The sequence below is a fragment of the Calonectris borealis genome, chromosome 32 (assembly GCF_964195595.1).
Source record: "Calonectris borealis chromosome 32, bCalBor7.hap1.2, whole genome shotgun sequence".
Taxonomy (NCBI): domain Eukaryota; kingdom Metazoa; phylum Chordata; class Aves; order Procellariiformes; family Procellariidae; genus Calonectris; species Calonectris borealis.
Window position 1 is genome coordinate 313,557 of NC_134343.1, and position 20,855 is coordinate 334,411.

Here is a 20,855-nt window from a genome sequence, read left to right on the forward strand (position 1 = left end):
ACCCCCGGCCGTGGCCATACCCCTCCCATCCCGTATGTAAATAACCTTCCCCACCCGCCCCGCCGATTGGCCGAGCGGCTGCCGGCCCCGCCCTGACGAACCGCCGGGGCGTGGCTTAGGGCGGGCGACGGGGGGGCGGGATGCCGCTTCCTGATTGGCTGCGCGCCGCGCTCCAAACCCCGCTGATTGGTGGCGGTATGTAAATGAGGGGTCCCCGTGCGGGGGGGTCCCCACTTTGGGGGTGCCCCCGGGCCTCCCCCCGCCTCTCACTGCAAAAGGGGCACCTGCCCCTTTAAGACTCCCCCCCCCCCCGCCTAGCCGGGCAACAGCGCCCCCTGGCGGCGGGGAGGACGGCCCCGCCCCGCCCTCAAGGCTCCGCCCCCGCGGCGTGCGCTCCCCTCCCTCCCTCCCTCAGTCGCCGCGCGCGCCGGCTGCAGGCTGCCCTCGCGCCGCTCGCCGCCCCCCGATTGGCCCGTGCCCTCGCGCCGCCGGGTGAGAGACCCCCCCCCTTCCTCCACGCGCCGCCTCAGTCTCCCCCGGAGTCTCGGGGGAGACGGACGGGGGACGGGGCGCTGCCGCCGCCGCGCTCCTGTCAGGGCGGGCCCGGGCCTGGGCCTCGGCCTGGGCCTGGCTTTGGGCCTGGAGGGCAGGCGGGAGGGTCCCCGGCAGCCTCCGGCTCCCCGCTTCCTTCTCCCCGCGGGCGGTGGCAGACGCTGCCGGGAGTTGTAGTCCTCGGGTACCGCCTGGGGCCTGGTGGGGGGGGGTGGGGGGGGCGAGGAACTACAACTCCCAGCGGCCCCCGCGCAGGGTGGGGGCCCTGGGGCTTCGGGGGGGGCGGGCTGGGAGAGGCCTGGGGCTTCGGGGCGGGGGGCTTCGTAAGGGGGGGGGCTGGGAGAGGCCTGGGGCTTCGAGGAGGGTGAGAGAGGGCTGGGCCTCCGGGCGGGGGGGGTGGGGTGTCTTGGGGCTTCGTGAGGTGGGGTGGGAGAGGTCTGGGCCTTCGGGGGGAGGGGGGACTTTGGGGGGGCCCTGGGGCTTCGTGGGGGGCGGGTGGGAGAGGCCTGGGCCTTCGTGGAGGTTGGGAAGCGTGTTTGGGGGGGGTGGGGGCTGGTGCACTTCGGGGACCTATCGAGGCCTCTCGCCCCTTGCGGGGAGGGGGGCAAAGATGGGGACTTAGAGGGGGCCCTGAGGGATGAGCTGGGGAAGGGGCTGCCTTCCCCTCTGCCAGCAGCCCCTTTTGGGGGGGGGAGGGACAGTTTCTGTGCCCTGTGGTGGGGGGCAATGGGGGGGGGGGTCACCCCCCCTCCAGCAGTCAAATCCCTGACTCTTTTGGGGAGCAGATAATGGGGGGGGGCACCCCGTTATGGCCTCCCACCCCGCCCCTACACCACAACCTGACCTAATTCAGGCTGGGGGACACACACACACACAATCCCCTGGGGAACGTGCGGGTTCGTGTTGAGATTTTCCTTTTTTTTTTTTTGACTAATTTTCAATAAAACACACAACCCCCCCAGTGCTGATATCAGCTGGGGAGGGGGGGGGGGGAACCCCGTGGTGCAAAGGCTTTAACGACCCCCCCGCCCCCTCGTTAAGCTGTTCCCCAACTTCCCTCCCGTTTACTGATATTATTTTTTTTCCTCCTTCAGCGCTCGACGGGGAGCTCGTAATAAAAAGGGCTGCGGCATCGTCGCTCTCGGCAGGTAGCTCCTTTAAAAACAGATCGCGGAAGGGGGGGGGGCAAACCAGAGGTTTTTGGGGCGCAACAGGGCTCGAGAAACTGAGGGGGGGGCTCAAAGACACACACCCCCTCCCCACGGGGAGCAAATCAGCGTGGGGAGCTTGGAGCCCGCCTCTTTTTGAGGTGAAACCGTGAGGTTTTGGGTACGCCGCAGGTTTGGTTTGGCTGTGAAATGCTGGCAGCAGCAAAGGGGGGACTGCGGTGGTTGTAATTTTTGGGGGGGGGGGCCCACTGTGTTTCCTACCGGGACTTGGTGGCTGTTAACAGATAATTAAATTCCTAAATTCCCCCTTTAAAGAAATGTTCCGCTTTCAGAGCGGTGGAAATATTTTTTTTAAAGGGAATTGCTGGGAGGGGAAACAACCAGAAAAACCCTCAAAAACCCAGAGCCCCCCACCGCAAAAAAAAAAACAGCCGGGGTTTGTCTGAGCCGCCGCGGAATTATTCCCTTTGTCCCCAGTATAAACAGGATTTGTTTGGGCTGGAGTGGGGGGGGACGACACACACATGCAGATCCCGAAAGGTGGGCTTGATTTTTCCTCATTTAGCATAAAAATGGGTTTATTTTGCAAGATTTTTGGCCTGGGGAGGGCGGGGGGGGAACCTGTGCAGGTGCCACGTCGGCAGGAGCTTCGTCTTTGCCCGGCTCCGTCGGGGAAATAATAATAATAAAAAAAAAATAAAACCCCTCCCCGAGCGTTGCGAAGCCTCCTCCCGCTGAGCAATTAAACGCAGGGAAACGATGGGGATATTATGTAAATGAGCCTGGGGCAGCATTTTGAAGGGGAAGGGGGGGGCACCCCAAATTTCCAGGCCATGCTTTCGGCGCTGCAGCCCCCGTACCCGTTCCCAATTTTCGATCCCCTCAAAAAAAAAAAGAAAAAATTAAAAAAGAAAAAAAAAAGCTGCTGCGAAACCTTCCCGCGGGTTATCGAAGGCGTATTTTTATTTTCTTTTTAATTAAATCCCCGTCGTCAAACTTGCCTCGTCCTGACCTATTTGCGAGTCGGGGCTGTCGGCTAACGAGGCGCTGCTAATGAGGCTATGCTGACGGGCTTCCCTCGAGACCCGCGTCCTCACGAGGGGCCTTTTCGGTGTATTTAGGAATCGGGGGGGGGGGGCGGTCCCCGCCTTTGCCTGCTCCCTCTTCATCGATTTTGCCAATTTGCCTTCATTTTGGGCCGCTAACGAGGCCACCGTTACTCTCCGCTCGCCAGCTCCGGTGCTTCTTGGCTTTTTTTGGGGAAAAAGATGGACTTTTAGTTGTTGTTTTTTTTTTTTTTGAAAGGGGGGGCGGCCACAAGCCCGGCGTGGATTTGGCTGCGCTTCCCCGCCTGGCTTCGGCAGGTCGGTGCTTGCCGCTCCACTCGCTTTGCCTGCTGCTTTATCTGGTCGGCTTTGTTTTTGGAGGTGGTTTTGGGGGTTTATTTATGGGGTTTTGGGCATTTTTTAGCAGTTTAGATTCTCATTTCGAACCTCTCGCAGCAGCGCAATCGCCGTTCCTGTCTCCTTACCCCTTCCAAATCACCTCTTCGTTCCTTTTCCTTCTGGTTTTTAAGCTCCTCGGAGCTTTTTTTGGGGAGCAGAAATCCCGAATCCCTCGGGAATCCCAATATCGGGGCGACAGTTGAGGCCCTCGAGGTGTTGACCCCGTTTTTTTTTTTTTTAACGGCGTTCCGTGATTCGGGAAGTCACACAGGTCGATCGCGCCCACGTGAGCCCACCCCTTCCCTAGGCGAAACTTTAAACAGTTTCTTTCTTGATTTTTTTTTTGCCTTTTAATCCAGAATTCCTCCTCAAATTTGGATCCAGGGAACGTCGGGAGCGCTGTAGGAGCCCCCTCTTCCCACCCCGGTAAGGAGCTTCGCGCCCCTCCTCTTCATCACGGGCTGTTCCAACAGTCGGACGCCGAGCCGGCCAGAAACCGTCGTCCCCTCCGGGCGAGGATTACAGCTCGCCCGACGTGTTTTTACAGCGAGCTGTAGCATTAAAAAAAAAAAAAAAATAGATTTAACCCAGCGAAGGGGCCAAATCCGGGGGGATTTCATGGGGCGGGGCTGCGTCTAACGAGCTCCTTCGCTCCGGACAATAATTTTTTTGAAATATCCTGATGTTTTAGCCAACTCCATCCTTGGGCGCTGCCATCCCGGAGCGAGATATCCGAGATCTCCGTGTTGGCACGTCCCCGGAGCCCAGGCAAGTAGAAATTTGTCCGTCTTTATGGCTGTGCTGAAAGAGCCTTTCATTTGATTAGCGTTAATTAAGCTGTCTCCATCAGATAAAGCGTGGGGAGATGGATCGACGAGGTCCCGACTCGGGTTTTATCCCCTTTTCCCTTTTCCTTTTTGCGCTGAGAAAATTAATGACGTACTCATTGCCCGGTAATGGGGATTATTTGGCTTTAATCACCCCCTAATTAAGCATAAAGTTGCCAACCTCTTCGCTTAATTGCTTTACTAATTTCTTCTCCGCCTTGGCCATCGGTTGGTTTTAGTTTTGGCTCATACCTGGAGCTGGGTTTGGCTCGGGACGGGCGTTGGGAAAGCCCCCTCCAATCCTGGGGGGGCTCCCGGGGCGTCTTTTGGGGGCTGTTTCATCCCAAAAAAGTCCCGGGAGTTTTTTTTCCCCTGGGAAGCGTTGCGAGATGTACACCTCGGCAGCAAACCTGTGCCAAGGAGCGGAGAAGGAGCCGGCGGCGAATTTTGGGGTGATTTTGATCTCGTTTGGGGTCAACCAAGAGGTAGAAAGGACCACGCGGGTCATGAAACCTTTATTTTTCTTTAATCAGAAATAGGCAGGGTCGGACTTTCTCCTCGGGCTCATGAAGGCGTCTCGGCTAAGAAAGAGTTAAAAACCGTCGCTTAATTTATCAAAAGCCTGTGGTTAATAATTAAAACCTCTCTCCCTTCCCCCCCTTCTCGTTAGCTGGGAAGGGCTGGGTCTTGTGCAAATTCCAGCTGCGGCTCTGGAGCAGCAGGATTGGGCTCAAAAATCCCAATTTTGGGTTCCGCTGGGAGCGGGATTGATCCGGGGGGGCTGTTTAAGCCTTTTCCCCCCATTTATTACCCCAAATTATGTCTGTGGGGCACAACAAAGCTCCCGGGCCTTCCCTTATCCCTGCGCTGGGGTCCCTGAAAGGGATTCGGGGACCCGGCTCTGCCCGGTGCCGGCAAACCCGGCACGGTGCCGCCGGCGTTGGTGCCGCCAGATTTCCCCCAGCGCAGCTAAAATAAAAAATTAACGCCCTGCAATTAATCTTTCAGGTTCGTTCCGCTTTCCCTCGGGGTGTTGAGGTTTCGTGGGGGGAGAAGGGTGCCGGTGCGGGGGGCTCTTTCCATATTTTATGCTAAAAAATAGGGCGGGATTCCCTCATGGATTGATTCCTGCCGGAGCACGAGCCCGGCTTGGCGGATAACGACGTCATTAATACGGAAATTTGATAGCGGATGCTGGAAATGCCGATCTGGGGGAGGTCCTGGGGAGAAGCCAGGGGGGATCTCCCCAAAATACGGGGCTGCCGCAGGAATAAACGGGGAATATACGCCGCGAAAAACCTCCTGAGATGCTAAACCGCTCTTTTTTTCCCCTAAAAAGTAGCTCCGAAGCCGTAAAGAACCGGGACGTGAGGTATTTTTTTCGGAGCGGGTTCGGCGGGCTCATGCAGCGCCCGAGGAAAGGAAAAGCCCCCCCAAATCTCCTGACTTGGGGCCACAGGATGGCGGGAAGGGGGGACCTCTCGTCCCCGGCAGCGGCTTTACGCTCCTGCATCCCTTTTTTGGGAAGAGCATCCCGGGATTCCTGTATCCTCGTGGGTACAGGAGCCCCCGGCGCTTCATCTTCATCTTCCCTCTTCATCTCCATGGCTGTTGGCAAGAGATTAAGCGAGATTATTTCAAGAGGGGGATTAAAACGGGGGGAGTTTGGGGTTTTTTTTTTCTAGGAATAAAAGAGCTGCCGCCCAATTTGGGGTGTCGCGGCATCTCGGGGTGTCCTGGAACCGCGTTAGGCTCCGTTTTGGTTTAAATCCCTAAATCTGGTCATTCCTCACCTTTCTGCTGTATTTTAATCCAAACTCGGATGATTTGGAGGCTCGCAGAAGGAAGGAGAGGGTCTCTCTCCTAGCAGGCGCGATGCTCCGTAGCTCGGAGCGGGATGCAGATGGATTTAATTAATCACCCGTTGATTCGCAGCCTGGGTGAGGGGTTCATCGCCGGAGGAACGTCGGGTGCCGATTTTGGGGCAGAAAGACGGGATTTATTACTAGCTGATATCTGTTTTCAGCCCGGAGGGGTGATGATGGTGGGTGATGCTGCGGTTTGAGGGGGAAACGCCGACGGTTTGCAAGATTAATTCAAAATCTGCAAATTTCCAGATAACTCAGGGATTTAGAAATCAGTTCCAAAGATTTGTTTTGCTTGACCGGCTCCGGATCTGGGATGGGTTGAGGAGGAATTGGAAAAGCATCATCCTCCTCTTCCTCTTCCCGCCCCACTCCTGCCTGGCAAGGGATAGAGTTTCCCTCGATTTTTTAGGGTGAGAATTTTAGCTTATTTTGAGTTGTTCCTCCCCGGATTCAGTGAATAAAAGGGGGTTTTGGGGGCACCGCTGTGGGAAGAGGAGTTTTCTTTGGCAAAAGAGTTTTTTCGGGGTTTTTTTTTCCGAACAGAGGGAAGCGTGTGTGTTTTGCAAATGTATATTTAACCTCGGAGGAGCCGGGGCAGGGGAGGTTGATGCCGGGGCCCCAAAACTGGGCGTTATACCCCAAAAAGCCATCAAACCCCAACTGGGGGGCCCCCATCTCACGACCCCACTTTATCCAAGGGCTGGTCAAGCTCCTTCCCGCGGGATGGAGTGGAATTATTGTCGGCATGGCCAGCCGGGGATGCTCCTCGGCAAAGATTTGCCTTCGTACCTGCTGCCTGCTCGTTAGGCTGCATTTAATTAAGGCTTTCAGGTATTGATTTAACATCCCCTCCCAACAGATGCGATCTTAGCTGGCTTGCGGTGTAATTAGCGGGGATTAGGCGAGCGCCGGACGGGAGAGGAGGCTCGGCTGCCGTGCCGGGACAGGTTAATGCCAAATGCAGACGGATTAATGCTTGTCCGTCTGTCTGTCCGTCCCCAACCCACCGGGGGTGAGCTGCCTTGGGGCTCCGGCTTCGCAAGATCCCGGCGGAGAAACCAAAGCAGAGCTGGCAAACTAGGAACAACGGACCAGGAGGAGGCTGAGGGACTCAAGAGCTTTTTTTGGCATTCTCTCTTCCCGCACCTCTCGAGCAGACAGACCTCGAGGAGCAAAAACCCTCCCATCGCAGGAGAAGATCAGGTTCAAGACCACCTGAGGAACCTCAACAGATAGAAGTCCTTGTATTTCAAGACCACCTGAGGAACCTCAGCGGATAGAAGTCTACGTATTTCAAGACCACCTGAGGAACCTCAGCACATACAAGTCCTCGTATTTCAAGACCGCCTGAGGAACCTCAACAGATACAAGTCCTCGTATTTCAAGACCAGCTGAGGAACCTCAACAGATAGAAGTCTACGTATTTCAAGACCGCCTGAGGAACCTCAACAGATAGAAGTCTACGTATTTCAAGACCGCCTGAGGAACCTCAACGGACATCTGGGGCTACATCTGGCTGGCGAGCGGTCACCAGCGATGCTCCTCAGGGTTCAATCCATTGATCAACGATCTGGATGCGGGAGTTGAAGGCACCATCAGCAAGTTTGCTGGTGATACCCAACTGGGAGGTGCTGTTGACTCTCTTGAGGGACAAGAGGCCTTGCAGAGGGCTCTGGATAGATCGGCGCATCGGACAATGCCCTTAACAATGTGCTTTAACTCTTGGTCAGCCCCGAATTGGTCAGGTGGTTGGATGAGATGATCGTGTAGGTCCCTTCCAGCTGAGATAGTCTACTCTAAGTCCATGGGACCCGAGGAGATGCATCCCAGAGTCCTGAGGGAACTGGCTGATGGAGCTGCCGTTCTTCCGTGAGAGAGATGGCAGTCAGGTGAAATCCCCGGAGACTGGTGAACGGAGAAACATCACACCCGTTTTTAAGAAGGGTGGAACTACCGCCCTGTCAGCCTGACCTCTGTGCCTGGGAAGATCGTGAGAAGATCCTCCTCGAAGCTCTGGAGGACGGGGAGGTGATTCGGGACGTGATGGCTTCACCCGGGGCAAGTCTTGCCTGAGCGACCTTCTGTGACGGAGTGACTACAGCAGTGGGCGAGGGAAGATGACACCAAGCTGATGGTGCCTGAGGGACGAGATGCCATCCAGAGGGACCTGGAGAAGTAGGTCCACGTGAACCTCATGAGATCCCACTTGGAGCACCCCGTCCTCAGGACAAAGAAGAAACATGGATCTGTTGGAGCGGGTCCGGAGGAGGCCTACGGAGATGATCGGAGGGCTGGAACACTGCTGCGAGGACAGGCTGGGAGAGTGGGGCTGGAGAAGGCTCTGGGGAGACCTCGTGGTGGCCTTCCGATGCTCATGGGGACGGACTTTTTAGCAGGGCCTGTTGCGATAGGAGAAGGGGGAACGGTTTTGAGGGAAAAGAGGGAAGATTCAGCCTAGATCTAAGGAAGAAATTTGTTACGCCGAGGGTGGTGAGCCGCTGGACCGCGTTGCCCAGAGAGGTGGTGGATCCCTGGAAGGGTTCAAGGTCGGGTTGGACGCGGCTCTGAGCCACCTCCTCTAGTTGAAGACCTTTAACGGTCCCTTCCCACCCAACCCAGCCCCTGATTCGACGCTAAACCAGCCCTGTTCCGGCAAAGCCCCCCCATCAGCTTCCCCCGCCCCCCAAAATAATCCTGCGGCGTTCCCGCTTGCCACGCTAACCCTCTGCTCTTCCCCCCGCTGCAGGACGGCCCGGGAGACGTGGCAGCGCCCGGCGCGAGCACCGAGCACCGACGCCCAGGAGAACCATGCGACAGCAGCGCGGCGAAGCCGGGAGTCGCGGGGTTTCGCTCGCCGGTAGCCGAACGGCGGCGATCGAGTCCGTCCCGGCGCGACGGCGGCAATGAACGGCCGCGTCCCCCTGCCTCGGCTTGGCTCCGTCGCCGGACCATGAGCTCCCACCGCCCCCCGCGGCACGACGGCGGCGATGCCGAGGGTTGCCCGCCGGCTTTTTGGGCGCAAAATGGCAGCGTGCCGACGGCAGGGGGCGAAGCCCCTCGTCTGGCCCCCGCCACGCCCGCCGTGCCCAAAATGGGGGTGCGCGCCCGCATTGCCGACTGGCCCCCCAAGAGAGACGCCGTCAAGGACCCTCCCGCCGGCGCCAGCCCGTGCCGGGAGCCGGCGGGCAGCCGGGATGCCGCTTGCTGCCGGGGTTTTACCGGCGGGCAGCAGCCCCTCACCGGCGTTTCGGGCTTCAAAGCCCTTCACCGCCTGGCGCGGCGGCGATCCAAGGACGTGGAATTTCAGGAGGGCTGGCCCCGTTCCCCGGCGAGGGGCTTGGCACCGCTGCGGCACCGGAGCAGCAGCGAGGTGACGTTAAGCGAGTGCGATCCGGAGGAGCCGGCGGAACCGCGGGGGACCAAGCTGGGAGGGGGCACCGGGCTTTTCCGCGAGTACGGCAGCACCTCCTCCATCGACGTGCAGGGCATCTCGGAGCAGAGTTTTTTCGATATGCTCAATGAATTTCGGACCAAGAAGCCGGATCGGCGAGCCGTGACACCTGAGCGCCTCGGGGAAGCCGGTTTTCCTCCGGGATCGTATCCCGGCATCAAAGCGGAAAGTAGGAACGGGCCCCGGGACGAGCTGTCGGCGCAATCCAAGGAGAAATCCCGCAGGAGGTGTCCCAAAGGCGATGCCGGCAGCGAATCCATCTTCAAAAAGCTCCGGAGCGGCCGAAACGAGGGAGAGTTGGGGAAGGAGCCGGAGGAACCGCGGGCGCCGGAGCCGGGCAAGGCCTGGGTGTGCCAGAAGAGCTTCGCCCACTACGACGTGCAGAGCATGCTCTTCGACCTCAACGCCGTAGCCGTCAACCGAGCCGTGGTAGCCCAACGACGCAACACCACCACGGGCGCCTCGGCAGCTTCGGCCGCTACCGTTCGCGCCGGCGGTTTGGGAGGATCGGATCCGGTGTTTGCCAGCACCGAGGATCTTAACTGTAAGGAGAATTTGGAGCACGATGTGGGGGATAACACCAGCAACGAGCTTCTCCTCAGCTGCCCTCATTTCCGTAACGAGATCGGCGGCGGCGGTGAGCGAAATGTCAGCTTCTCCAAAGCCTCGGCGGGTTCTCCGGGGGTTCCGACGGTCGAGGGGGGTTTCCCGGAGCCCACCCTCGACGTACGTCCCACCAACGCCGGCGTCTCGGTGCTGGAGGTCCCTAAGGAGCTGCAGAGGAATCCCAACCGGCTCAAGCACTACAGCGTCGAGCACGTCGACCTCGGCGCTCGCTATTACCGGGACCATTTCCACGGCAAAGGTGGGGGCTCCGGGGCTATTTTGGGGGGGTCCCCGTTGCTGCGGGGGATGCTGATGCTGTGAGGGACCCTCGTGGCTGACGTAGAGGTGCTCAGTGGGGGGGTGGGGGGCACAGCCTGTTCTTAAAGCCCCCCCCAAATCCTTTCTCTGAAGCAGGGGAGGGTTGGAGCATCACCGGGGTACCCCCAGCTCCATCCCCCTCCCCGTTATGGGGCTGGGCTGGTGGGAAAGGGCACGGTGTCCCCCCCCCGCCTCCTCCATGTCCCCCCGCCTCCTCCATCCCTGTTTTTCTCGACAGAGCACTCTAACTACTTCGGAGTGGACGAGAAGCTGGGCCCGGTGGCCGTCAGCATCAAACGGGAAAAGCTGGAAGACCACAAGGACCACGGCCCCCAGTACCAGTACAGGATCATCTTCCGGACCAGCGAGGTACGTTGACATGGAGGCGGGATAAAAACCAGTTCGGAAAGCGGGAACGGGAATGGAAAAATGTGCTTCACCGTTCCTCTCCCCCCCCCCCTTTTGTTTTTATCCCAGCTCGTCACCCTGCGCGGCTCCATCCTGGAGGATGCCACCCCCACCGCCACCAAGCACGGGACGGTTCGGGGGCTCCCGCTGAAGGACGCCCTGGAATACGTCATTCCGGAGCTCAACATCCACTGCCTGCGCCTGGCCCTCAGCACGCCCAAAGTCACCGAGCAGCTCCTCAAGCTGGACGAGCAAGGGGTGAGCGGGGATCACGGAGGGGGGGAAAAAAATCCCTCGACTGCTTGTGGGGGGCCGTAGCTGACCCCCCCACCCCATCCCCGCAGCTCTGCCGGAGGCACAAGGTGGGAATTCTCTACTGCAAAGCCGGGCAGAGCTCGGAGGAGGAGATGTACAACAACGAGGAAGCGGGACCCCCCTTCGAGGAATTCCTCTCCCTCCTCGGGGAGAAGGTTTGCCTGAAAGCCTTCAGCAAGTACGCGGCCCAGCTGGACACCAAGAGTGAGTGACGCGGGGTCACGCTGGCGTTATGGGGGGGACGCAGGGGGACCCCCACCTTCCTGACCGCCTGCCTCACCCCCTCTCCCCCCTGCAGCCGATTCTACGGGCACCCACTCCCTCTACACCACCTACCAGGACTACGAAATCATGTTCCACGTCTCCACCATGCTCCCCTACACCCCCAACAACCGGCAGCAGGTAACCCTCTACCCCGGGGGGGGCACTGCGGATTTGGGGCTCCCCCCGTCCCCTTCCTGCAGGGTTTGGGGACTGTCTGTCCATCCAGGCCTCGGCCATCCCTCGTGTTATTGTTTTTTAGCTGCTGAGGAAGAGGCACATCGGGAACGACATCGTCACCATCATCTTCCAAGAGCCCGGAGCGCTGCCCTTCACCCCCCAAAACATCCGTTCCCACTTCCAGCACGTCTTCATCATCGTCCGAGCCCACAACCCCTGCGCCGACAACGTCTGTTATAGGTGAGTCCCCCTCCCGCTGCAGCCGAACCGGCTCCGAGGGGCTCCGGATTCGGGGTGCGGCTGCAGGCGGGGGGTGGGAGGGAGGGTTCTCCCGTGGTGCCTGTGGAGCGGCCGGAGTGGGAGAGAAGGGAGGGAAATCCTCTGGGCGGCCGGGCGGAGGTGGGGATCCCCGGGGCTGGGGAATGGGGAGCAGAGGGGGAATGGAAATGGAATAGATATAGGAAAGGGGAATGGGGAATGGGAAGGGGAATAGGGAATGGAAAGGAGAATAGGGAATAGGGAAATGAGAAGGGGAATAGGGAAATGGGAAGGAGAATAGGGAAATGGGAAGAGGAGTAGGGAATAGGGAGAGGGGAATGGGGAATGGAAAGGGGAATAGGGAAATGGAAAGGGGAATAGGGAATGGAAAGGGGTGCTGGAACGCAGCCGAAGAAGAGCAACGAAGCTGGTGAAGGCTCTGGAGAACAAATCCTGTGAGGAGCGGCTGAGGGAACTGTGCCAGGGGAGGTTTAGATTGGATATTAAGAACAATTCCTTCACCCCAAAAGGGTCGTCAAGCATTGGAACGGGCTGCCCAGGGAAGTGGTGGAGTCACCGTCCCTGGAGGGATTTAAAAGACGTGTAGACGTGGTGTTTTGGGACGTGGCGTGGTGGTGGGACGTGGCGTGGTGGTGGGACGTGGCGTGGTGGTGGCCTTGGCAGCGTCAATTTACGGTTGGACTGGATGATCTTTAAAAATCTTTTCCAACCCAAATAATTCCATGATTCTATCGACGCTGAGTGACCCTGTTTCCTCTCTCCATCCTCTCTAAGCGTGGCCGTCACCAGATCCAAAGACGTCCCGCCCTTCGGCCCCCCCATCCCCAGCGGCGTCACCTTCCGCAAATCCGACGTCTTCCGAGATTTCTTGCTGGCCAAGGTGATCAACGCGGAGAATGCCGCTCACAAATCGGACAAATTTCACACCATGGCCACGCGAACCCGGCAGGAATATCTGAAGGATCTGGCTGAAAACTGCGTCACCAACACTCCCATCGATTCCGCTGGGAAGTTCAACCTCATCTCACTGGCTTCCAAAAAGAAGGAGAAGACGAAAGCCCGAGCGGGAGCCGAGCAGCACAGCGCGGGGGCCATCGCCTGGCGCGTCTCTGCTCAAGATTTCGCCCGAGGAGCGGAGATCGCTTGCGCTTTGGGTATTTCCAACGAATTCGTGGTCCTGCTCGACCTCGGCGCCAAGGAGGTGGTCTTCAACTGCTTCTGCGGGGACGTCATCGGCTGGACCGCCGACGCTTCCACCGTCAAGATCTTCTACGGCCGAGGAGATCACATCTTCATCCGGGCGGCTGAGGGCGGCCCCGAGGACATCAAGGAGATCGTGCAGAGGCTGAAGGTGAGCCTCCAAAAAAAACAAACACCCTTGAAGCCCTCCCGGTAGTTTGTGTAGGTCCTACTTAAATGCAGGAGACCTACTCGGGGTGTTTTCCTGGGAAGGGGACGGTTGCGGGCTGAGGTAGGGAGGATTTGAGGGGTTTGGAGCCCCCTTCCCGCCATCCGATCGTCCTTTCCCGTGGTGCCAGGTGATGACAGACGGCTGCGAGACGGTGGACATGACCTTGAGGAGGAACGGGCTGGGTCAACTGGGTTTCCACGTGAAATACGACGGGACGGTGGCCGAGGTGGAGGATTACGGTTTCGCTTGGCAAGCCGGCTTACGACAGGGCAGCCGCTTGGTGGAGATCTGCAAGGTGGCGGTGGTAACGCTGACCCACGACCAGATGATCGATCTGCTACGTACCTCCGTCACCGTCAAGGTCGTTATCATCCCGCCCCACGAGGACGGAGCCCCTCGCAGGTAGTGGCACCCACGGGGGTGGGGTTCAGGGGAGCCACCGTGTCCCCCCCTGCCCCAGCAGCCCGGCTCGTCTCCCAAAGCTTTTGAGGGCAAAGCCCCCCAAGAAACCACAGTCAAAGCAGACATCACCCGCGGGGACATTCCCGTCCCCGGCGCGGACTCACAAAGCCTAATTAAAGCCAATTAACGACGGGCAGGCTTTGGAGAATATCCCCTTTCTGTCACTTAATACCCGTCCCACCGGTGGGGTTCGGAGCCTTCCTCGGGGAATGCCGGCTGCAGACCCCTTCCCAGCAGGTTTTGGGGGGGCGCGGGCGGTGTTTTTAGGTCCCACTTTTCCCCTGTGCGCGGTTAAATCGGTCACGTCCACGTGCTGGGCAGGGAGGCGAGATGGCCGATACGATTAATTATTCATTAAATAATAATTAAATAGCCGGGGGAGGACATTGCTTTGCTGGGGGGACAGGGTGGTTTTGGCTAAAGCCGTGCCAGGCGCTGGTGCCGCCGGCTTCGTGTGCTGTAAGCACCGGTCGCCGCCGGCTTCGCAGGGGCTGGGCTGAGTCCTTGGAGATGAGCAGCGCGGAGCCGAAGGGAGAGGCGGAGAGTTTGCCGTCCGGCTACCGTCCGCCGTACCGGAGCAACGCCGGCTGGCAGTGGAGCGGGCCGGCCTCGCACAACGCGGCCCCGGCGGGTAAATGGGCTGAGCCGCTGCCCCTCGGCCACGGGCAGGCGATGGGCCGGGCCGCCAAGCAGCCCCCCGTGCCCTACCGGGAGCCGCAGCCCCTGCACGGCAAGAGGTGAGGTACCGGGATGGGGCGGGATGAAGACAGGGACGAGGAGGGGATGAGGATGGGGACAGGGACGGAGACGGGATGGAGATGAGGACAGGGACAAGGGCAGGATGGGAATGAAGGCGGGACGAGGAAGGGACGGAGATGGGGACAGGGACGGAGATGGGATGGGGACAGGATGAGGACGGGGATGGGATGAAGATGAGGGTGGGGACCGGGGTGAGGACAGGATGAAGACGGGGATGGGGACAAGAGTGGGATGGGGACGGGGATGGGATGGAGACAAGGATGGGGACCGGGGTGAGGACAGGATGAGGATGAGGATGGGACAGGGATGGGGACGGGGTGGGGAAGGGACGGAGATGGGACGGGGATGAGGACAGGATGGGGATGGGATGGAGATGAGGACGGGGATGGGGACAAGGGCAGGATGGGAGCGAGGGTGGGAAGGAGATGGGACGGGAATGGGGAAGGGACGGAGACAGGAATGAGGACGGGATGGGAATGAGGACAGGATGGGGATGGGGACGAGGCTGGGATGGGGATGCAATGGAGATGAGGACAGGGATGGGGACACGGACAGGATGAGAACGAGGGGGGGATGAGGACAGGATGGGATGGAGACGAGGAAGGGGATGAGGACAGGACGGGATGGAGATGAGGATGGGGATGAGGACAGGATGGAGAGGAGGACGGGGACGAGGACAGGATGAGGACAGAGGTGGGGACAGGACAGAGATGGGGATGGGGATGAGGACAGGATGGGGATGGGATGGGGACGAGGACAGGATGAGGGCAGGGACGGGATGGAGATGAGGATGAGGGTGGGACAGGGATGGGACGGGGATAAGGATGGGGACGAGGACAGGATGGGGACAGGATGGGCTTGGGATGGGGATGGGGACAAGGGCAGGATGGGGACGAGGGTGGGATGGAGACAGGGACAAGTGTGGGATGGGGACAAGGACAGCGGGTGAGCACGGCCCAGCTGCAGGTGGTGGCAGGGAGCAGCTCCTCCGCACACCCCAACACGGAGCCAGGACACCCCCTTATTTCCCTCTTCTCCCCACATGTATCCGTGGAGCCAGGCCGGTCAGCTTTCCCGAAACCCCCCATCCCACCTCCTCCTCGCCGGCGGGAGCAGAGAGAGCGCAGCCGTACCGGCAGCCGTCGGGCAGCTTCTCCGCGCCGGGCAGCGCCGGGACGGCCTACGCTCGCTATAAACCCTCTCCGGAGCGGTGGGTGACCGCTGCGGGGACCCTCTGGGGTCCCAAGGGTGCAAATCGGGGAGAAACATCGATATTTTGGGGTGGGACCTCAACCCGTCCCCACCTTTTCGCAGGTACGTTGCCTCGCAGCGACCGCCGTTGCCCTTCGAGCCGCACGCTGGCCACGACGGCCCCTCCAGCGGTGACTCCTCATCTGGGGGGCTCAGTAGCCACGAGAGCACCATGGAGCGGCACAAACCGGGTACGGGAAGGCGGGGCAGAGCCCGGGGACGCCCCGCTGTCACCCATCCCTGTGGACATTTGGGGTCAAGGGCGGCCTCTCCGGTGACGCTGGCGGGTGGGGACTCGTTGCAGAGCCGCTGTGGCACGTGCCGGCGCAGTCCAGGTTGCCAGGGAGCGGCGGGAGCAAGCGATCCGGCAGGCAGGAGCCAACGGGCAAGGACTCTCCCAACCGGCATTCCAAGGTGAGCCATCCTGGTTTTGGAAGCTTCTCGGAGCAAGCCCGGAATTCCCCCATGGAGCCTTGGGGAGCAACAGGGTGGCCCCTGGGAGCCCCATTTTTTTTCCCCTCTTTTTGGGGAAGCCCAGACGCCAGGGTGATGGGCAGGGGGGACACACCTGTGATTATCCCGACAGGGTGACGCGCAATATTCGAGCCACTCCAGCAGCAACACGCTCTCCAGCAACGCCTCCAGCAGCCACAGCGACGAACGTTGGTTCGACGTTCCCGATCCCGTCGAAACCGAACCGGATCCCTTTTCCAAAGGAGGTTCCAGCGATAGCGGAATCGACACCGCTCTTTACGCCTGCAATCCTGGGGGGGTCGGCCCCAAACCCCCCCGCCCGGTACCGCAGAGGGACAAGATCCCCAAAATCCCCTCGGCATCCGGTTTGCAGGATGACGGCGTCCGTTCCGGCGACAAGAAGAGGGAATCCTCCCCCACCGTCGGCGCGGGTAAAGGCTACCGGCACAAAACGGGGACCCCCGCACCTTCGGGGACCCCCGCCGGCAGCCCTGACCCCTTCAAGCAGCCCAGGTGAGGGGTGTGTGTCCCCCCCCCAATAGAAGGTGCTGTGTCCCCAGCTTTTTGGGGGGGCCATACCTGCACCCCGTTCCCTGCAGTGAGCCTCGCTTCTCTTTCGCCCCCCACCCCCGGCAGCGCAAACTCGCGGTTGGGCTACCCCGGCTACAAAACCCCCACGACAGAAGCCCCCCGGCCCCCCCCCGGCGCCCAGCTCTCCGCTTCCGTCCCCAAATCCTTCTTCTCCAAGCAGACGGTCAGGAACAAACACGCCACTGGCTGGAAGCGCCCCGACGACCCCCCGGACCCCAAAAAGTAAGTGTTGGGGGGGGGGGTTGGGGCCGTAGGACCCCAAAAAGTAAGTGTTGGGGGGTCAAGACTGCAGGACCCCGAAAAGTAAGTGCTGGGGGGGGTCGAGGCTGCGGGACCCCAAAAAGGAAGTGCTGGGGGACCCCAAAAAGTAAGTGCTGGGGGGGACGGTCGAGGCCATGGGACCCCAAAAAGTAAGTGTTGGGGGGGTCAAGACTGCAGGACCCCGAAAAGTAAGTGCTGGGGGGGGGCTCAAGGCTGCGGGACCCCAAAAAGTAAGTGTTGGGGGGGTCAAGGCTGCCGGATCCTGAAAAGTAGGTGCTGGGGGTGGGGGGGTCGAGGCTGCAGGACCCCAGAAAGTGCTGGGGGGGGTCGAGGCCGTGGGACCCCAAAAAATAAGTGCTGAGGGGGGGAGGTTGAGGCTGTGGGACCCCAAAAAATAAGTGCTGGGGGGGGGTCGAGGCTGCGGGACCCAGAAAAGTAAGTGCTGGGGGGTTGAGGCTGCGGGACCCAGGGGACTCTCTCACTCTGCCGGGGGTCCTTCAGACTCCCCAAAAAGCATCTCGCCGGCATCCTGGAGCATTTGGGATGGTGCGGGGTGACGTGGGGCGCAAGGAGGGGGCCCCATCTCAGCCCCCCCCCCCCCCAATCTCATGACAGGCAGGTGGACGCGACCACCAAGAACGTTTTCGGGCAGCCGCGGCTGCGGGCGTCGCTGCGGGACCTGCGCTCCCCCCGCAAGAACTACAAATCCACCATCGAGGACGACCTCAAGAAGCTCATCATCATGGACAGCGCGGCCCCGGAGCCCGAGAGAGACGGGGTGAGCCCCCCTCCATCTTGGGGCGCAGCGAGGTGGGGGGGGTCTCCTGCTGCAGGCAGAGGGGGGTCACCCCACTTCTTTTGCTCCCCTCCCCTCCAAAGTCGCCGCAGAAAGGTCTCCAGCGGACGCTATCGGATGAGAGCCTTTGCGGCGGGCGCCGGGACGTCGGTTACGCCGCCGGCGCGGCGTCCTTAGACGCCGACGTCCTCTTCGCCAGCGCCTACCCCTCCAGCACCCTGCCCAGCCGCCGGCAGCACCCCCCCGCCGCCAACGGCAGCCTCCCCGAGAAGAAATGTGAGCCAAAAGGGAATGCGGGGTGCAGGTTGGTTTTTTTTTTTTGGGGGGGAGGGGGGTGTCGTTTATCCTGACGGTTTCTCTGTCACCGCAGCCGCCATCTCCGCTTCCGAGCTGTCCCTGGCCGAGGCGCGGGAGAAGCCCCCCCTGCGCCGGATCGATCCCGGGATGATGCCGTTACCGGATACGGCAGCCGGGCTGGAGTGGTCCAGCCTGGTGAACGCCGCAAAAGCTTACGAAGGTAGGGGTTCTGTCCCCCAAAACCTGCGTCGTCGTGTGTGTGTGTGTCCCCTTTTTTTGGGGTGCATCCCCATCCGCGGCGGGAGGGTGGGATTTGGGGTGGGGGGTGAAGGCGGGTGCTGAGGCGGCGGCTGCCTTCGCAGTGCAGCGAGCCGTCTCCCTCTTCTCCCTCACCGACTCGGCGCTGAGCCCCGACCCCCCCGCGCCCCCCGAGAGGCAGCCGACGCCGCGGGGGGCTCCCCCCATCAGGTATGGGCCTGGGGGACACCCTGGGGACCCCGGGGTCCTGTCCCCTCCTCTCCTGGGGGACCCTGGGGTCCTGTTCACGTCTCGGGTATGGGGCTGGGGGGGGACACACAGTGGGGACCCCGGGGTCCCGTCCCCCCCTCAGGGTCCCGTCCCTCGCCCTCAGGTATGGGGCTGGGGGATGCCCTGGGGTCCCTGTCCCCCCCTTGGATGTGGGGCCGGGTAGGGGGGACGCCCTGGGGACCCCGGGGTCCCCGTCCCTCCCTTCGGGTGCGGGGCCGGGTAGGGGGGACGCCCTGGGGACCCCGGGGTCCCCATCCCTCCCCTCCGGTGTGGGACCGGGTGGGGAACACTACCCTGGGGACCCCAGGGTCCCATCCCCTCCTTGGGTGTGGGGCTGGGGGACCCCCTGGGGACCCCGGGACCCCCCCAACGGTGTCCGTCCGTCCCCCGCAGCCAGGCCCCCCCCCTGGACCTGCCGGGGAAGGTGTCCCAGCTGGAAGCCATGCTGAAGCAGCTCCACAGCGACCTGCAGAAGGTAAGGGGCTGGCAGTGGGGGGGCTCAGGGAGGTGTCCCCCCACTTCCAGAGCACGGGGGTGTCATCGCACGTGTGTCATGTGTGTCCCCCCCCCCCCCAGGAGAAGCAGGACAAGGTGGTGCTGCAGGCGGAGGTGGCCAACCTGCGGCAGAACAACCGCCGGCTGCAGGAGGAGTCGCATTCGGCCGCCCGGCAGCTCCGCCGCTTCGCCCGCATCTTCTCCGGCGCCGTGGAGAAGGAGGAGCTGTGAGCGAGGGGGGGGGACACCGACACCCCCCCTGGGGACACCGGCACCCTCCTGGGGACACCGACACCCCCCCGGGGTGAATAACCCCTCCCTGGGGACACCAGCCCCCCCCCTCCGCCCCGGGGCGGCTGGAGCGTCCCTATGGGACTAGGAGCAGCCTGACGGGACTGAGGGCATCCATATGGGACTGAGGGCATCCATAGGGGGCCACGAGCCTCCATACAGGGCCACGAGCATATGGGACTGTGAGACCCTCCATACGGGGCCATAAGCATCGATATGGGACTGAGAGCCTCCATATGGGACCAGGACCCATCCCTGTAGGGCCACAAGCCTCCATACGGGGCCATAAGCCACCATTCGGGGCCACAAGCATCCATATGGGAGTGAGAGCCTCTATATGGGGCCAGGACCATCCCTGTAGGGCCACAGGCCTCCGTATGGGGCCACAAGCATCCATATGGGACTGTGAGAGCCTCCATACGGGACCAGGACCATCACTGTGGGGCCACGAGCCTCCATACGGGGCCATAAGCCACAATACGGGGCCACAAGCATCCATATGGGACTGAGAGCCTCTATAAGGGGCCGGGACCATCCCTATAGGGACAGAAGCCGCCCTATGTGGCCGGGAGCCTCCATATGGGGCCACAAACCTCCATATGGGACTGAGAGTGTCTATACAGGGTTGGGACCATCCCTGTAGGGCCAGGAGCATCCATACGGGGCTGAGAGCAGCCCTATAGGGCTACAAGCATCCGTACGGGACCAGGAGCCACCATACGGGACTGAGAGCCTCCATACGGGGCCACAAGCCTCCATATGGGCCCGAGGGCATCCATACGGGACCGAGAGCCTCCATACATGCCCAGTAGCCACCATATGGGACCAGGAGCCTCCATAGGCACCCGTATATGGCCGGGGTGGGGGGGGTTTAACTGCAAAGGCAATAAGGGGGTGAGGGCCCCCCCCCCCACTCCCCCCAGCCCCTTTTTTTTTTTTTTTGGGGTGCAAACTAATTAATAATAATAATTAATAATATAATAATAATTAATAATAATCTTCCAGGAGAGTTTGAGGCGGAACAAGGAACCGAACGAGCACTTTCTCCACAAAAAAAAACCACAAAAAAACAACAAAAAAAAAACAACAAAAAAAAAACCAACAACAAAAAAAACCAAACCTAAATTATTTTCTAGAGGAAACGACACCCAGAGCGGCTCAGGAAGGGTAAAACCCCCCCCGTGCCCCCCCCCCCGTGCCCCCCCAACCCCCCCCAGCCCCCCAAACCCCCCCCCCAAATCTACTTTATAAAACACTATATTTGTATAAATGGCACCGTTTCTAACCTTATTTTTGCCTTTTTTCTATCCATTTTCTGCACTGGGGAGGGGGGCACTGTGAACCCCTCTGGGACCCCCCCTAACCTGGGGGGGCCACCACGAGCGTGCCCCCTCCCCCTTTGTATATGGGAGCATGTATATTATTTTATACGGACCCTATTGTCTTATTTAATGCCCCCCCCCCAATAATTTTTGCTTATAGGAATAAAACCGCTGCCCCCCCCTCCCCCCCCCGGGGCTGTGCTTTGTAGCTTGAGTTTGGGCTGGAAAGGCAATTAAA

The 20,855-nt window shown here is 60.6% G+C and overlaps 1 protein-coding gene and 1 long non-coding RNA gene across 7 annotated transcripts; one reads left to right on the forward strand and one right to left on the reverse strand.

Moving 5' to 3' along the window:
• The first annotated feature begins 384 nt into the window (after positions 1-384).
• Positions 385-19,525, forward strand: SIPA1L3 (signal induced proliferation associated 1 like 3). 6 transcript variants are annotated; one of them, XM_075134357.1, is made up of 25 exons: positions 385-492; positions 1,647-1,700; positions 3,526-3,592; positions 3,858-3,934; positions 6,721-8,119; positions 8,608-10,177; positions 10,475-10,605; positions 10,714-10,902; positions 10,989-11,163; positions 11,258-11,361; positions 11,483-11,640; positions 12,454-13,030; positions 13,218-13,492; positions 14,041-14,289; positions 15,372-15,521; positions 15,626-15,753; positions 15,867-15,976; positions 16,149-16,549; positions 16,673-16,849; positions 17,504-17,666; positions 17,768-17,988; positions 18,055-18,201; positions 18,344-18,449; positions 18,903-18,984; positions 19,086-19,525. In XM_075134357.1, the coding sequence occupies exons 5-25, from the start codon at positions 8,102-8,104 to the stop codon at positions 19,310-19,312; spliced, it is 5,358 nt and encodes a 1,785-aa protein (XP_074990458.1). In that variant the 5' UTR covers positions 385-492; positions 1,647-1,700; positions 3,526-3,592; positions 3,858-3,934; positions 6,721-8,101; the 3' UTR covers positions 19,313-19,525. The 6 variants fall into 6 exon arrangements, 5 of the variants coding, with proteins under 5 accessions (XP_074990458.1, XP_074990459.1, XP_074990460.1 ...); XM_075134358.1 differs by having other exon boundaries at positions 17,768-17,960; XM_075134359.1 differs by lacking the exon at positions 6,721-8,119.
• On the reverse strand, positions 19,226-20,203 carry LOC142074013 (uncharacterized). Its single transcript, XR_012670505.1, has 2 exons — positions 19,567-20,203; positions 19,226-19,525 (listed from the first exon to the last, which is right to left on the reverse strand). It is a non-coding gene; the product is annotated as an uncharacterized LOC142074013 (long non-coding RNA).
• Between the last annotated feature and the right edge of the window lie 652 nt (positions 20,204-20,855).

Coding starts and splice junctions, on each gene's coding strand:
- SIPA1L3 (XM_075134357.1), top strand. Junction 11,362..11,482: donor CCCCCAACAACCGGCAGCAG/GTAACCCTCTAC, acceptor ATTGTTTTTTAG/CTGCTGAGGAAGAGGCACAT. Junction 16,550..16,672: donor GACCCCTTCAAGCAGCCCAG/GTGAGGGGTGTG, acceptor CACCCCCGGCAG/CGCAAACTCGCGGTTGGGCT.